General features: G+C 37.2%; 2 protein-coding genes across 2 annotated transcripts in view; one reads left to right on the top strand and one right to left on the bottom strand.

The window, feature by feature from the left end:
* The window catches only part of RIOK2 (RIO kinase 2), a 293,756-nt gene that overhangs the window by 260,369 nt on the left and 15,504 nt on the right, over nucleotides 1-17,883 (top strand). The window lies entirely within an intron of this gene.
* On the bottom strand, nucleotides 978-11,242 carry LOC135407801 (fibrillin-2-like). Its single transcript, XM_064643168.1, is given in 9 exon segments — nucleotides 978-1,210; nucleotides 2,723-2,851; nucleotides 3,281-3,403; nucleotides 4,589-4,708; nucleotides 4,806-4,931; nucleotides 5,210-5,275; nucleotides 5,828-5,977; nucleotides 6,162-6,287; nucleotides 11,029-11,242. Coding segments are annotated over 9 exon segments (1,239 nt in total). The 3' UTR covers nucleotides 978-1,025.

Below are 17,883 nucleotides of genomic sequence, written 5' to 3'. Positions count from 1 at the left end.
TCAGCAGTCCGATCTCTCCCCCCTGAGGAGTACCAGCAACCCCCCCAAAACTCCTCCCTACCTTTCCCCCAGCCTCCGATGGGCCATTCGTTAGGAATGCAGCCTGACTGGCTAGACCTTTTGTAATGCTAATCGCCTCCCTTTCCATTCAAACTCCCTCTTTCCTACAGTGAGGGCAGGGGGAAGAAAAATTCTCCTGGATTTCTAACCTACAACAATTACTTAAAAGCAATCACCCATTTAACTCAGAATAGAATAAAAGGGCACTATATTATCTTATGTCTTTGTGGAAACCCTGCATAATTTAGGAAAAAAAAAAAAAGAAACATTTTTTGTGTTATTTGACTGTGTACCTAATGAAGCAACTGCTAGCAAGCAAAACTACCTTCCCTAGAAGTAAAACTCTTATCCAGCTCATGCAGGTACTGAACATTAGGAATGTCTGGAATATATTTGGAATTGCAGCATACAAAAAAAAATCTGAAAGGTTAAGGTTTTGCAGTTCTGTTTGACTTCCAAAATGGGAATGATGAATTTTATAGTGCAAGTCTGAATGTATTGAAAAGGAAATACAGGCTGATTAACATAAAACTCTTCAGTAGCATTTGATCTGCAGACCTGCATAAAAATTTTTAATATGTCTTGCAATTTTTCATGAAATCATAGTATTTTATATGCATAATCACTGTCTGAATTAAAGGTACAGAAAATTCAGGTGCCTAGTTGCAGTATTATGGTGCTTAACGTTGCGTTCTGAATATGCAAACACTGAATTTTACTCTGTATCCCAGTTTTTTATTTATCTCAAGGTAATCAAATTCTCCTTCTTCTTTAAAAACACCTGTATCTTTTGTCAAGATTCATGTCCTATAGAATTAAGACACCTCAATGTGAAGCCCCTGATTGCTACGCTCAGATGATATTCTCAGGATGCTTCTCATTCATATCATTTTTTCATATTATATCATTGTTCAATAAGGAGGATTATTTCATTTCTGTAGATATGAGAGCTGTTAGGTTCTAATTCACTGTCTGTATCCTTTACACTTTAAGATGAAATATGTACAAAAGAGGCACTTACCAAGATACTCAATGCCTGATAGACTTGATAGGAACCCTTCATTACATTCACATCTGTAGCTCCCAACAACATTCACACAACGACCATTTTCACAGACACCTGGCTTGGTCTGGCACTTGTTTTCATCTTCATAAAAACATAATAATTATAATAAAACAACTGTTACTGGAAAATACATCAGACTCCTAAAATATGTCAATTATTCTCTGTAATATTTGAAAAATATCTACAAGAAGTGGAAAACCAACAACTGGTAAAGTCTGGAAAGGACTTTTTTAGTACAATTATCCTATTCCATTCCTTCTGTACTGCATCCCAGAAAACAGTTAATAATAATGGTAATAATAATGGTAATAATAATGGTAATAATAATGGTAATAATAATAATAATAATAATAATGATAATGATAATAATAATAATAATAATAATGACAACAACCCCATAACAATAACAATAATAATATGACTTTCATAGCATAACAATATTTAATAATAAATATTTAATCATAAATCTGAATTTAATAATTTAATCCTTCTATGTGCTCTGCAGCTTACAGCAAGAAGCAGGAAACACTTTCAGCAAAGCAACGTCTAGTCATAACACTTCCCAGACAAGTAATATTTAAATAAAACTGAAATACCTTCATGATTTGCTTAATGAATTCTCACTTTGTAATCACTACTAGTCTCTGAGTACTTTTGATCTTTCCTTCAATGTCATATTTCCCCAATATTCCACATATTTCCCCAAAACAGTTTACAATTTTAGTGTATTTTTTCCATAGCTAATGGCACGGATACTGCAAGCAATTACACACCTTTATAGATGTTTAAAATGAAACCTCAGAAAAAACTCAGGTGAGTTAAAGGCAGAATTACATGTCAAAAAAGACAAAATTCTTGTTAATACAGATCATATTACCTGAAAAAAAAAATCAGAAGGCTCTGTAAAGGGGAGGAGTCATCTCCTGCTGAAGGAACACTGTTTTAAAATATTTTCATTTAAAGCATTCACTAAGATGGATGCTTACTATTTTTTTGGTAGAGAACTTTGGAATGGTCTTTTTAATATACCAGAAGTACAATTTGCTAAAAATGTAGTTATCTTTCCTCCTCAGCTAATTGAGTAAATGATGGAGGAAAGCTGTTTGCTTACTTACAGGATGGGGAATTATTCTGAACTCTGGCAGTTTCCACATCTTTTGCTCTTCATGGCATTTATAGGTAGTTTCAGAATCTTACAGTGTTAATTCTTTAAAGAAGTGACATATTATTTATATTAATGCTAAAGTAAACATAACTTTTTATTTATGATAATTTTGCTTCCTACCCATCAAATGAGGTCTCATTTGTTTAGCTATTTAATTTCTTAAATGTAATAACTGTTTGAAAAACTTTTGGATTTTGTTATACAACAATAGAGTGTTTCTTCTGGAATCCTGATTAGTCATTTAGAACTACTTCCAGATGAGGCTCAAACCTTGAAACAAAAAAGAAAGTTTAAAATGTTTAGCATCATTACCTACCTTAAGTCTTCTTTATGAATTGTTATTTTCTAGTTTTCTATACACATATACAGAGAATTTTTTATTTGTTTGCTTGTATATATTTCAGTAGATGTCTTCCTCCCTTTCTAAGCTTTACATCCTTCTCCATCAGGTCTCCAGGTCATCCCAGGAGGGCAAATGCCCAGGAAGGTACCAATCAAATTTTTGCAGATCATGCCTCTTGATTCACTGTCATGGAGACCTTCAGCACACTCATCTAGATCTGGCAAAAAAACCAACATATTTGTGTTTAAACTTCCTTCCACTAGCTTCAGTTACAGAAGATTAGAATTTTCTAAAGAAAAAAGGACGTATAGGCTTCCCTAACTAACAAGCACTGAAGAAAAAAATCTAAGAGCTATGCTTATTTCCAGGTGTCTTAATTTTGTGAGTTGTGTCATCTTGGCATGTTAAAGATGAATTTCACCATTGTGACCTCCTTGTCTGTATGGTTCCCCTCAAGGGTTACACTTGACAAAAATACTAAATACTGCTCTTTATGTGAGTTCTGAAATAGTAAATCATCATCTGCTGAGCTGTTTGCTACGTTCCACTCAGAGGATGAATGCAAGATGTACAGAAATATTTGGATTATGCTTTGGCCAGTACAGGGTGATGGAAGGTAGCGAGGAGTTTATACATCAGCCATTACCTTTGCACATCTTTCTGTCTTCTCTCAGTTTGTACCCGACTGGGCAGGTGCACTCGTAGAAACCATGGGTGTTGACACAACGAAAAGCACACAGCAAGGTGTTCTGAGCACACTCATTTATATCTGAACAGAAAGAAACAAAATAATCATTCTCTACTAAGTTTAAAAACAACCATCATGAAGGGTTTGTTGTACCTATGCTTCCCTTGACAGTTAAAATTATCAGAAATGTAATAATTCAAACCAGAAACTTACAGATGTTTGGTTTTGAGTGACTAGAGAAAACTGAACAGTGCTCTGTTCGAGAATAATAGCATAATATCTATAGAACTACTTAAGCTTAGAATGACAAGCTGGAACAGGCCTATTTCAGATTTTTTTAATATGATAATTTTTAATATATTTCCATGTGATAAGAAATGTCATATTTTTTCCCCAACTCTTAAAAAAAAAAAATTACTTTTTTCCCCAACTCTAAAAAAAAATAAATTACTTCGAAAAGCAAACTGATTATCAGTCATAAAATACAAAATCTGTAAGAAGAATCCTGATCAGCATCTGATGAGAGTCATACACAACTAACACACTATGAAAAATAAGAGGTAAGGGATTAGTTTAAAAGAGACAAAAGAAAATACTACCCTAAGTAATGAGAAGAGAGGCATCAGCAGATTCTAACTGTTCTGGATAGATTCTTGGACAACAGACCCGTAAGTGGACACTAAGCCCCCTCTGCAGGGATGCATCCCCCACTTTACACCATATTTTCTCTGTATACCCAGCTCTTGCATTAGAGGAGTGAACTGCAGAAACCTGTTAAGTCATGTTTCCATGCTGAATTAGCATTTCAGCTGTGAGAGATAAATTAATGGAACAGCAGTCTAACTTGAGTTTATTGTAGGAGAAACAACTCACTTGTTCCTACAGCTGTGACGAGTGGGTCAGTTCATAACTGTTCTGCTCTGCATGACAAAATGCTCTGCAAATTCAGGCATTTTTGCCATGGTTAGCTATTTTTATATCCATCTATGAGGATATTCTGGGGGTTTGACTGTTACTTCTCTAACTCTTTTTCCAACAAACAACTGAATTATGGAACATTCCACATCACACAGTTTAGGGAAATCTTATGATAAACTAAAAATACTGCTTAAATCAATTCACAACTTCTTTTTCAATGACGTATTTCAAGCTCAGAAACTTTTTTTCCTCCCGGTTATTACAGCACCAAAGACCTGGTTAATAAAGTAATTTGAATACTGAGGACTGTACAAAAAGTAAAGGAAAAAAAAAAAGAGGGAAGGTTACCTTCACAATTCATCATTGGGCCTGGCTCAAATCCTTCATGACAGCTGCACTCAAAACTGCCAACCACATTAGTGCACGTACCATTTCCACACGGGTTGCCAATTGAACATTCATCAGTATCTGTATATAATGAATAAATGCAAACTGAAGAGAATTGGGACACATTTCAAGTTGTGTTTTCAATTCAAGGGTTCCAGTTCCTATAAATTGTACATGCTGATGCAATGTACTCCAGTAAAATCCAAGCTGTATCCCATGGGGCACTCACAGCAGAACGATCCATCAGTATTGATACAGTGACCATTGGAGCAAATTCCTGGGCTCTCAAGGCATTCATTGACATCTAAAAAGCAGAAAGATATTATCAATCATTTAGCTGATGCATTTCAACTCTTAAAAAAAGCATTTTAAAAAAACTCGAGCATCCTATTCTTTTTGTCTCAAGTCATGTAATTTCAAAAGTGTTCTTTTAACTATCATTCTAAATGGTCCACATTTTACAGGTCAGCCTCGTCACCAACAGCTCTGAGGAGTAAGTTATCACATACTATAGTATCCAAGTCTAGTTTTAAGTATAAATATTTAATTTTTTTTTTAATTAATAGGAAAAAGAATACCTACCTTCATGGGTATCATTAATTCCAGGAATAGTTCCATGACCATAAGGACACAGGTCCTGAAAAGCAACTGTAGAGATATGTTTTCTTTTATAAAAGAAGAGTGAGAGAACCATGACAGATGGTTAAAACCATCAAAAAATCTTCTAAATCACACTTTTGAAAATTGTCAACTCTTTAAACCATTGTCATGATGCTGTCTTGGCCAGATGCAAAAGTAACACTGTCTTTAGGTCAGTAAAGCAGCACTATCGCTTGTTCAGCTTCTGTGTGTATGTGCTTGGTGCCTTCCCTTTTCCATACCTGGAGAAACCCAAGAACTGAAAACTGTTATTTCAGGGATTCTTGGCTTTATCCCATTTTGCTCTCCTCTTTTGCCTAGACTAGATCTAGAGATGGAGGATACTTGTTCAGTTCTCTACAGACCAAAGCCAAAAACTCAGTGTTTCCCTTCTTGTGTTTTCTTCTGTTTAATTTTATTAATTTTGTTGACTTGAAAATTATTCCAGAAAAGGCCATTGAGTGAATGCCAAAAAAATCTCTCTTTCTAATGATCAAAAGGTACAACATCAATGTGCTCTTCATTTTCTACTGCCTAAAAATTTTCAGTCTTGATTTGTACCTTCTTCCTTTGGACAGAGCTCGCAAGGATCACCCTATCCTTCTCCCGGCATTTTACTGCATCAACACTTTGCCTTTGTGGTGTTGAAAGCCTTTGGCACTAAGCATTTCCCATTCTCAAAGTTAGTGAAACAGAAGCTCTGACAAGTATCTGAAAAAAGAGAATATTGGATGATGACTCTCCAGCCCTGAAAGGAATAATATAAGGCTCATATTTTTCATGCTATTTTGAAAGCAATTTGCATGCCTCATAAGGCCATAATTTGGAAGGGACCTCTACAGAGTTCCTATTATCTTTTAGAATAAGTTATTATATTCCTTTATCATTAACTTACCAAAACATCTCCGTCCATTATCAGAGAGCACAAAACCTGCAGGACAAATGCACTGGAAACCTCCTTTGATGTTTGTACAAGACCCAAAGAGGCAGATGTTGGCGTTCTCATTACATTCATTAATATCTGTAAAGTAATGGAGAAAAGGTTCACCATAACCTCACTGGCTGTGACTTCCTTGGTCAGAAAAGATTGTTTATTAATTTAGTTATTTAACTTCAGTAGTTTCCAGTAAAGTACCCAAGAGATAAAGCAGCCTGAAGGTTCCACTGAATCTTTCAAATTACAGCATTCCACTCACATGTACCCTCCTTTCCAAATACCATTCTCTGTTCTTTGTTATATTTATAACATAAACAATAAAAAAATGCTTTTATTCTGATAAGAACAATATTTTTCTTAAAACATAAAACATCCAAATATGCATTTTCAAAAATCTGTATGTTAGGGGTTCTCTTTAATTAAAGGTGTGTTTTTTTCATGCTGAACGACAGATTATGGAACTGGAACTATAGCTACTCATTAGTAGAGGGACACCTTTAATTGTATTTGCATACCCAGATTTATTTTTAGCAGTCTTTCACTGCCACTCTCATTGTGTTATTTAAAATTTGTTCCTGTTCAATTGCATAATTTACAATATAATGCTGTGACTACTTGAATACAGTGAGATTTAATTTTTTAGTAGAGGCATATTACTAAATATTACATTAAATAATTATCAAAAGCTTAAGCCAAAAATGGAGACTTAATAAAAACATCATGTGCCTGTAAAATTGTGGAGCTGTACATCCTGCATCTATATATATAACAGACAGATTAAGAAAATATAATAGACACATTAAGAGATCTTTAATTTTTCATATCTATTATTCAAAACTATATTTAAACTTATTCTGTTCTGCAAATACTGACAGAATATATGAGCCTCCTTGCTAAGGTAATTTTTAAAGATAATAATAATTATAATTTGATAAATTCTGAAATGTATTTTAACAATCTTCAAAGAACAACCCCTCCTAAATCTTTCAGTAAAGAATACTGAAAGAACCATCAGAGACCTATGGCTGTGTAACCATTCTACAACAATATCCATCTTGATCTTAATCAAACTGAAGGCAGGAATAGGTACTCTGCATGAAAGTAAGCTTCATGGGTGTTGAGTCACAAATCTGAAGTGTCATTTTTGCTTATACTTCTTGGATTCTCTGCTATACTGTATTTTAGAAAACCACCCTGTATTTAGCAGGTAAGGAAATAATGAAAATACAGTCTTTATTATTAGGAAAATATAAGTGGAGTGATAGAATAAGTCACGTAGGAATAGATTCTGTGATATTACTTCTGAAAAATATTACATTTTGACCTATTTTCGGAAATTGCTATTAGGAATAGCACATGGACAAACCACTGTAGCATATTCTGGCATATGACTGAACTCTGCAGTAGCTTCCCATGGTCAGGCTCCTACTTCTGAAGCATTTAAAGCCAGCTTATTTCAGAGAAAATGGTAATTAATTTCCCAGTTACTTGTGATTGTTGTTAATATACAAAGCTCAGCAATTCAGCTTCATGGGATGGGAAAACTGCTCTCTGTAATGAATGGCTTGGGCTGAAACTTCTTCTGTGGCCATGATGAACAGGTGATGAGCCAGACTGTCGAAGTAAACAAGTCTTTTCCCCTTTATTCACATAAAATGTAAGGGAATACATTACATGGGTAAGTGAAAGCTAAGAATTTTTCTGTGGCCCCAATTGTTTAGGTTTCTCCTGCATATAATCACTCCAACCTCAAAAAGTAATCTAGCCATTGCCAGCCTTCACATTACAGACAGAAATAATGAATTCTTATAAAGCTCTTTGCAAATAACATCAACAGAAAGTAACGGGGAACATATGTTGTAAGAGTTGTCATAATATTAATCTAAGTATCAGTACAATCACACATGATTACCTAGGCATTTTTTAGTAATTGTAGGTGCAAATTTTCTGGACATATGGCTGAATGAAGAAAAAGGATGCAATTAAGTCCCTTTTATTCTGATTGGGCAAAAATCTGTTTGGCAGCCACCGATGCTCTCAAAAACATAAAAAAATTCAAGAGAGTACTAAAGTAGCCATAAACAGTAATATTCTCGGAAAACCAAAAGCTTTCTTTTTTTTTTTTTTTCATATTCATGACTTTACAACTGTAGGTGATTTGAATTCAACTCAAACATAATTGCTAATATGGAATCAGCAGCTGCTGAAAGAAACCATGAAGTTGGCAGGCAAACTGAATATGGTGTCATGAGACAAAAGGCTGAGAGAACTCTGGGGGCTGTAGTGGGTTTGTAACCCTTCCTGGGAGGGAAACAGAACTAGGATAGGTTACCTGATGTATATTTTACCAATAAGCTATTCCATACCATGTTATGTCAGCTCAGATATAAAGAGACGAGAAGAAAACAACTTCCTTCTTCTCTTCTGGGACAGTTGCGCAGGATAGATGGCTGTTTTCGGAGGAGGAAAACACCTTTCATGGGGAGGCAGTCTTTATTGTTTAGTTTTCCCTGTGTGTATAGTGCTTGTAGTTCTCTTTTTCTTCTCTGTGTAAATATGAAACCGCCTTTCTCAGCAGCCTCAGTTTTGCAAGTTTTTTTTTTCTTTTCCCCCCTTCCCTCCTCCTTCTCCCTCTGAGGGGGGTTGGGTGGAGCCTCGGTGGACACTGGGCGTTGAGCCAAAGTAAACGATAACAGGGGTTTAAAAAATAAATCCTACTGCTGAAGAAAAAAAAGTCAAAAATCGTTCTTGTTCCTGCAGCCACACAGATTAGGTGGCTATAAGCCAAATACTTATGTCCTTTCCAATGTTTTCTTTCAGCCCATACAAGGACAAGCTGCACATTTTTTACTGGGAGTTACTTGGATGAACGTGTGTCTGGGGTTTCACACCGGCTAACTTCAGACATTTAAGCTAAAAATCAGGTTTTTTAATATAGTCACAGTGGAGAGAAAAATGCTTACTCTATTCTCTGATCATGCACAAACCTAGAGCTTTCAGCCTTAGCTACCCAAACCTAGTTGTGTGCACCTTCCTTGCCAGGTACTCCACATAGTTGATTTAAATGCCCAATAAAGTAGTCCTGTGCTCTGCTCTGTTGGAAAAGGGAGTTGGAACTTGGATTTATTTCTTGTTCTCTGTCACACCAAATCTTAATTCATTGTGTGACATTCAGCTCTTAAATGACATGTGAAGCTTTATGTGAGACCTGTATGAACAAATAAGAATATATAAACTGATGAAAGGTCGTTGTATCCTCCTTCTCTTCTTGTGAATCTCACACTTGAGAAGCATTATACAAAATACAAAATCGGAAAAAGTTGTTAGAAGAAAATTAAGTGATTGTTCCCATAAGCTCCATAATTTTATCAAGATTTTTAAACTTCAAACCTTCTGAAACTATATGCGCAGTTCATGCATTCATTGCCAATAATTACCTTCTGTATACATTATCAATCCAGTGCACAGGTTTGTTTATGAATTATATTTTAAAAAAAAGCAAATAAAATATATAATTGTTCTTTTTTAAAGAAGTATTTTTGTTTGCATCAATTAAGAAATCAATGTTCAAAACACAGTACAATACATACAAAATATTTTATGTTTTATGGACGGTTCTGGATTTTATCTGGATTTCTATGCACTCAAGTTTCCACCTAAAACCTCACCTACCATTATGGACTTGTAATTATGGACTAGGTAATTTGCTTTCCACAGAATGATTTCCTCCCTCATAACAGTTTGGAAAATGAGGTTTGAAAATGGTTTTATTTGAAAATTATTTTAAGGGGTTACTTCAATAATGCAGACCTAAAGGAGTCCTGCATAAGGAAAAATACAGGTGAGAAAGGGTCAGAATAAATGAAAAGGAGATCAGAGAAACATCATGGTGTAAGAAGAACTTGCACTTTTTTGCTTTGCAATATTTGAATTTGACTGATGAAACTGAACATCAGTTTTACTGAAGAGGTTTTAGTCTTGGTCAGAAGAATTAAGTACCAGCTTCTGAGAAAGATGTACCTTTTGCTTCAGCCATATCTGTGTTACTACATTATTCTATAATGCATTTGTTTTGTGTTACAGTTCTACAAGCAGAAATACCTCAAAAATATTATAACAGGATGGGCTAAACTGCCTTTGGGACAGTTTGGAAGAAAGGCCTGAGGCCCTGCAAGTCGTCAAGAGGAGTGCTAACAAAAAGCCAAGTCTGAGTCTGGAGCAGAGGTGCTGGATGCTCCTGGCAGTAGACTGGCAGCTATACTGCCAGAGAAAAGAAACTCTTGGCAAAGAATGCCCTTCCTTGGCAGCAGACTCTTCTTACTTGAAAAACTTTTTAGTTCACAAAATCACAGAATATGCAGAGTTGGAAGGAACCCACAAGGATCACTGAGTCCAGCTCCTGGGCTTGCACAGAACCATCTCCAAGAGTCACACCTTGTGCCCCCAAGTATCATCCAAATGCTCCTTGAGCTCTGTCAGCCTTGGTGCTGTGACCACTGCCCTGGGGATCCTGTTCAGTGCCTGACCACCCTCTGGGGGAAGAACTGTTTTCTAATATCCAACCTAAACCTCCCCTGACACAACTTCAGGCCATTCCCTCAGGTCCTGTCCCTGGTCCCCAGAGACCAGAGATCAGTGCCTGCCCCTCCTCTTCCCCTCATGAGGAAGCTGTAATGGCAATGAGGTCTCCCCTCAGTTTCCTCTTCACAGACCAAGTGCCCTCAGCCGCTTCTCACACAGCTTCCCCTTCACCATCTTCATTGCCCTCCTTTGGACGCTGTCTAATGGCTTAGTATCTTTCTTATATTCTGTCACCCCAAATTACCCCAATATTCCAGGTGAGGCTGCCCTAGGTCAGAGCAGACTGGGACAATCCCCTCCCTGGCCTGGCCAACGATGCTTTGCCTGATGCCCCCAGGACACAATTGGCCCTCCTGGCTGCCAGGGCACTGCTGACTCATGTCCAACTGGCCATTGACCAGGATCCCCAGGTCCCTCCCAACACTGCTTTCCAGCACGTCATTCCCCAGTCTGTCCATATATCTGGAGTTGCCCCATACCAGGTGCAGAATCCAGCACTTCCCCTTGTTGAACTTCATATGGTTGGTGATTGCCCAGCCCTCTGATTTGTCAAGGTCTCTCTGCAGGGTCTCCCTGCCTTCAAGGGAGGCAACGAGTTTTGTGTCACCTGCAAACTTGCTCACTGTCCCTTCCAGTCCCGTGTCCAAGTCATTAATGAAGATGTTGAAGAGCACAGGGCCCAAGATGGAGTCCCAAGGAATCCAACTAGTGACAGGTCACCAGTCTGATGTCACCCCAATCATCATTACCCTCTGTACTTGACCCATGAATTTTCTCTTTCCTGGACAAGGAGAGCATTTAAAATACTTTTTTAAGATGTTATAGTTCTCTCCTGAACCAGAAACGAATAGATAGGCTTTGTTCTGTCCTCCTTCTGTAACACCTCTCTTTCTCTTGCTGCCTATGCTTTGCACAAGGGAGAGGATGTCCAGAGGCTTATGAGCCTGTTCTTCAGCTCAGGAAGACTTTAGTTGCTTTATCACAAGTATCCAGGAATCAAAGTAGTCCAAACCCATCAGGTATTCTGGTGTCCTATTGTGCAAGTTTCGAGCTGGCTTCCCACCAAGTCTCCGAAACTTGACAACAGGGCCTGGTTCCCAGAGAAGGAAGAAAAAAAATGACATTGATACAGAAAACACCTTTCACCAGCGATGCAGACTATTGCTCTCTGAGCAGAGTTGGAAGATTAAGTGAAATACTGATACATTTCTAGTTCAAAGTCACCCAAAATGTAATGGGAACAAGAGAGCAGCTGTTCCTTTAAATCAAAATTAAATATGGACCCTCATGGTTGTTTCCTCTTTGAGCTTGACCAAAAAATCTTTCCCATTTCCCAAGAATTATTTCCAAAGTCAACAAAAGGACATCAAAAAAAAAGTGCCAATCACGGACCTGAAAAAAATGGTTCACAGATGGTAACATCAGTATTAAAAACAGAGGAATGAATAATAATGTAATTCCTGCCTTTCTTTTTCCATTTAGCCTACATTTTAAAGCAGTTTACAATATTCCTGTGACCTCCATCCAAACTAGAATGGACAGCAAGAAGGAGAAAATAAACCAACCAAAATAAACCAACCAAAATAAACCAACCAAAAAAGCCACCAGATCCTCTAACAGGACATATCTCTGAAGCTGACCCAGTGGCCCAGCACCGTCCAGACTCGCCTTCTGGTGAACCTTCCAGGCAGTTCCTGTGCACAGCGGCCACTCACAATGCTGGAGAAACATGTACTTGTCCTCTCATCTGGTAGTTAATTTAAAAGAAAACTAAAAATAGTAACATGGAACTCTCAAAATTACTTTCCCTTATTCACTAGATTTGAGTACTACATTGTTTTACAAGTTGTATTAAAAAAAAAAAAAACAAAGCAAAACCAAAAAGCACCCAAAACACACCCAATAATTATCTGAGGTGATCAGCACCCATGCATTCCTCACTGGATTTACTGCAGGATCACAGAGTTGCAGAGACACTAGTCTTGCATTAATCCAGTAAGCAATCTTGAAGTTTGCTCAATCTAACAGGAAATATGGATGATATGAAGGATACAAGAAATATAAATAAAAACTACATAGATATATATAAAAACCCTATTACGGATAACAGAAGCTGGCTACATTATTTAAAAACTTATTCATTTGAAGTCACTTCTAGGTCTTGTGCCGCTACTGGCTTACATCATTTATCTGCAATTCAAAAATCGCTTCAGAATTCCCTTCCCCAACATGAGCACAAAGTGCTTTGAGATATCTGAAATAAGAAGAACCACATGAGATCTCGAAAAAGACATTATTATTAGCCATTGTTAATTTTTTACACATGATAGGCAGTATTTTTTAGTTAATTCATCATAAGGCTTTATATCACATACTTGATGCATCCAGCTCTATAAAAGAAATTGCCACATGTGGCAATAAGTATTGTATTTTTAATAATATAGGGATAGCTTTAAATAAATTGTCCTCTAAAAGCTGCAATCTATTGAAGTTCAACATTTGGTTTCTTATGTGTTTCCACCAAATTAGTGGCACATCAGCACATGCTACTTAAAGCCTTTTGAGGTTAGATATGTGCCTTATATTGGTCTCTAAAGGCTAAATTAGAGAGTTTAAATGAGACTGGACTTGAAGTACCAAGGATAAATGTTTGCTTCTTTAGAACCTAAGTGAGCCTAACTTTTGGTTTAATCAGATGTCGGTTTGAGAAACAAATATAATTAACATTTCCTACGTTTGCCTAGACAGCAAAGAGATATCAACCGCTTTTTTTTCCTAAGAAGATGACCCAGATCTCAGGCTACAATAAGCCAACACAAAGGGATCTGCTGTTGAAGTGAAGGTGGTTGTATTGGAAATTACCATCAGAGGAGGATGCTATGAGATTTAAGCAGCTGGATCAGAGATACAAGTAAGTTAGCACTGAATGAGGGTGGGGGGGAAATGCCAGACAACTGGAGTACCTACCAAGAGCACAGGATCCATCCATGGATGCGACATAACCCCGAGGGCAGATGCAGAAGTAACTCCCCACAGTGTTAGAGCACACACCATCCTCACAAATCCCTGGGATGATGCTGCATTCGTCAGTAATTAGCAGGATAATTAGCAGAGCGCTTGTACATATTGTATTAAAAAGAGGGAAAGAGAGCTTTTCTGAAATGAAGTTGTTATTCCTGGTGCTTGCATACTGCAAACAGCTTTGTTTGCCATCTAAGGGAGATTTTCCTTACACACACAAGGGGTGCACCACTTCAGATCACAAATACATGACAGCAGGCTGGGATTTCCTCTAAATGATACATACGGAGTGCCACCTCTAAGGACCACAGAACAGCTACAATGCAATACCAAAAGACATATTAGTAGGGATAGAAGGAAGAAGTATGATACAGCAGCCAAGCATAACAGCTCTAGGCTTCTGCAATCACAGAAATACTGCTGATCAGATCTGACTGTTTCCTGGCCTCCTAATGCTTCGACTGTAAGTAAGAATTTTGGCCAAGCCCTTCAAATGCAAACAAATATTGATCCATTCAAATATTTCTGTTAACTAAGCAGTGTTCTCTTCTGTACACTGAAACAATTTTGTACGTAAATACATACGAAGTGAGATGTCATCAAGCTGATAAATGAGTTGTTGTATGTAATAAGGAGCTGCTAAGGCACTTGACACCACGTCTGAGAGCACTGTGTGCTCTCCCAGAGCAAACTGGAAGCAAAATGAGGAGAAGAGACAATGAGAATGACTATATTTTTATTGTTAGAGATGTGAAGTACAGCAAACTGGAAGGGAGCAAACTGGAAGGGAAGAAAAGCATGAGAGTAAAGACTGCATTGTGATCATTTATACAACAAGCCATTCTAAGTAACCACTTCATTCTACAGCTGGGACAATCTCTAGACATATGAACATTTTTAGGGTCGTTTTAGTAACCTAATTTTGCTTTTAAGTGACTGCTGTATATTAGTAGCTGTGAATGTGAACTGTGGCCCAAGAGGTATTTGAGAAAACATGCAAAAACGGGTGCCAACTTTCTAACTAGAGTTGAGTTATGTCTTCTGAGTTATGTCTTCTTTTTGGAGTGAGATGATACCATAGATGTGCATGATTTGATACCAAAGCTAGTCACAGGTACAAGACTTTGGCTTAACTTGTTTGTTAACTGCAGTATTAACTAAAATTAGCTTTCTTACTGTGAAAGAAAACTCAAAACAAAAGAGTCAGACTGTTGAATCTAGACTGTCTCACGTCAAATAATGCAGGAGAAGCATCAGAAAGAGCATATGACAGAAATTGTCTCATTATGACACTGAAGGTATTCGCCTTCCTTGTGAGAAAGCCTTGGGAACCCACAGGTCAGTTCTTGCACTATTACACCAATCCTTCATTTCCTTGGACCTGTCACTCCAGAAATTCTCAAGAGATGAATGAACTACTTGAGAAATACCCTTTAGCAGGCGTTATTTTAGGGTAAGATCACTACATTTTCCACATTGAAAACTTGAAGGAAGAGTGCCAAAATTATCTGTCACGGACAGGGTATTAATGAGGTAACTCCCCACTGTGGGAACTCCCTTTAGACAGGAATCTACAGAGGACATTCAAGTACTGAAAGGAAGATGAAGTTTTGCCACAAGGCCTCTAAGAACATGAAAACTGTTCTTTTTTAAAAGTGAAAGTATGAATAAAACACTCCCTCTCCCACTGTCATGTCATTTGGAGTGTCATTGTTAAAAAAAGACAATTTATCTTACAGGTAAGATAAATTCGAATCTTCAAACTTTCTAACTTGTCCATACCTAATAAGCATCCTGTGGCCTTTATTTTACACTACGGAGCAGAATCAGAGCAAGTGAAAGTTGTGCATCAAGAAAGTTTCCCTCAGATTACTATCCCCTGAAGCATACCTTCAGTCTCGAGGAAAAACTACACTACCCCTTCTCATCACTACTGTAGTAGTTCCAAAAATAAATCCCAAGACTAATTCTAAACATCAGAGGCACTCAAACTTTGGTCAAGGTACAACCAGTGTAATGGTCACAATTTACCAACATGGAAATGCTGTTTGGTGATGCAAAAGCTGCACACACAACAGGGAGAGCACAAAACTGTCACCAGCACAGCAACAGTCACCAGCACTACGTGAGCAAGTTAAATTTAAGAATCTCCATTCTCAAACATAGCATTTCCAAAATATGTGTTTCCTTCAGTCACTCTCTTAGACACTGGGTCTTAAATATTGTAGGTTTCATAGCATTTAATTCTTTTTTTCTTCCAAGGTACATATAACAGCAGCTACTACACATAAGAAAGGGGAAAAAATATAATAAAAATTAACCTATAAAAATCTGACTACAAAAATCCACTAGCACTTGAAAACTGAAAGCTTGATCTTCATTTTCACTCTGTTTGGCACAGGTTCCTGCTACTTTAAAGGCAGTAATTTTAATTACAAGAACACACCTGACCTTCTACCAAGAGAAACCAAATTCCAAACTAGTGTTCAAACAGTAAAAAGCCCATTGAGGCAATGAGAAAGTGGATTTTATATCTGGCAATTGAAAGACATAGGAAGGAAGTAGTTAACCACCTCTGCAAATCTGGAGGACGTAGATCATCCTTCTCAACTGGCTATGTGCACAGGAACTTAACACTGTCTAGGGCTCTTGCCCAAGAATGACAGGATGCTGGGAAGGGAAAAAGTACCTTCCTGAAATCTGGGCAGTGACTAGAGTGGAAGGAAGACTTCACAGTCTTCTGCATGTGGAGAGTAAAACAGATTTTTTTACTAATTAACGTGAAGAACCCTTGTGGAAGAAAAATTTTTTTACTTACTGGAGCAGTACCAAGTAATTAGATTTTTGTTTCACTAGTTTTTGAGCCAAATCTCTGTCTGCTTTCCCTGGTCCTTGCAATTATTTCAAAATATCTCTGTTACCTCTGACTGGAAATTCTGACACTTTACCTCTGGAAGGGCTATTTTTAGGATGGCTGATTGAAAAAGTTATTCAATTTCCTGCCTTTCCTCCTCCAAAATAAGTAAAATAATGGTCTCAGAGAAAATGCTCCAAAGATAAGTAAGAGGAGATGCTGTGTTAAGGGTGAAGAAGACTGGTGGCATGAACAACTACATTTCCAATGTTGCACACAAGATAAGAAAGCCCATCTCAGCATGAGAACCAATTTAAATGTATGATATAAACTCTGCAGATGTATTAATAGGTGAGTTTCTGCCAAAAAAACCTAGCCTGGCTACCCATGATTCCAAATTCATGACTTGTATTGCTATGGTAAGCAGGATTTTATAAATAACTGATTTAAAAGTACCAGAAACAGGGCTCCCAGCTGCTGAGTTCTGCAAAAGGCTTCCTTGAGAATAGTTTTAGTCTATAGTAATGCATGGTATGATCAAATCTGAATAGCACACAGCCTAATGAAATTATACACTAAAGCAGGAAAATTAGAAATAGAGCTATTTATTGTAAAAGATTCTTCACATTTTGGTGCCTAATTTAAAAAAAAAAGGGACTTAGCCTGTGTCATATACTCCTAACCTCTTGACATCAAGAGTACAGCCACATACTTCTTAGAAAAGCATCAGGGCATCCTACCTCCTAGAATTCTTTAATACTTTAACTGCAGAGAGTGTCATAACTAACTACACTTCTTCAATGTGAATGATGTATTTTCTATTTGAGAACAGTAAGTGAAACACATTTACTGGATCCCTGAAATACCGGTAAAGTAGTATTCCACCTCTTTTGTAAAGCAGCAAGCCCAACTGAAAGTTTATTTCTCCTCTCAGTTTGTACAATCCACCTCTGAACAACCCAAAGGCATAAGTCCCATTAGCTCTGGAAGATAATAACATTCTAAAAATGAACAGAATTTCATTCCTACAAAGACAGTGAAAACTCAATAAATTGTAGATCGAAACTTTTGGGCCAAAAAAAGTGAAGGGTTTGGGGTTTTCTTTTGTTTAGTTAAAACATCCCACTAGTGCACTGGATTTGGTACAATGTAATGGCCTTTTCCAAAGTTTTTCAGCTCTGTGTCCAATAGAGCTCATGAGAGCCCATGTGACTTGAATCCTCT

The sequence above is a fragment of the Pseudopipra pipra genome, chromosome Z (assembly GCF_036250125.1).
Source record: "Pseudopipra pipra isolate bDixPip1 chromosome Z, bDixPip1.hap1, whole genome shotgun sequence".
NCBI classification, from domain to species: Eukaryota; Metazoa; Chordata; class Aves; order Passeriformes; family Pipridae; genus Pseudopipra; species Pseudopipra pipra.
Note: the sequence above shows the minus strand (reverse complement) of the source record. Positions and strands in the feature narration are given on the sequence as shown.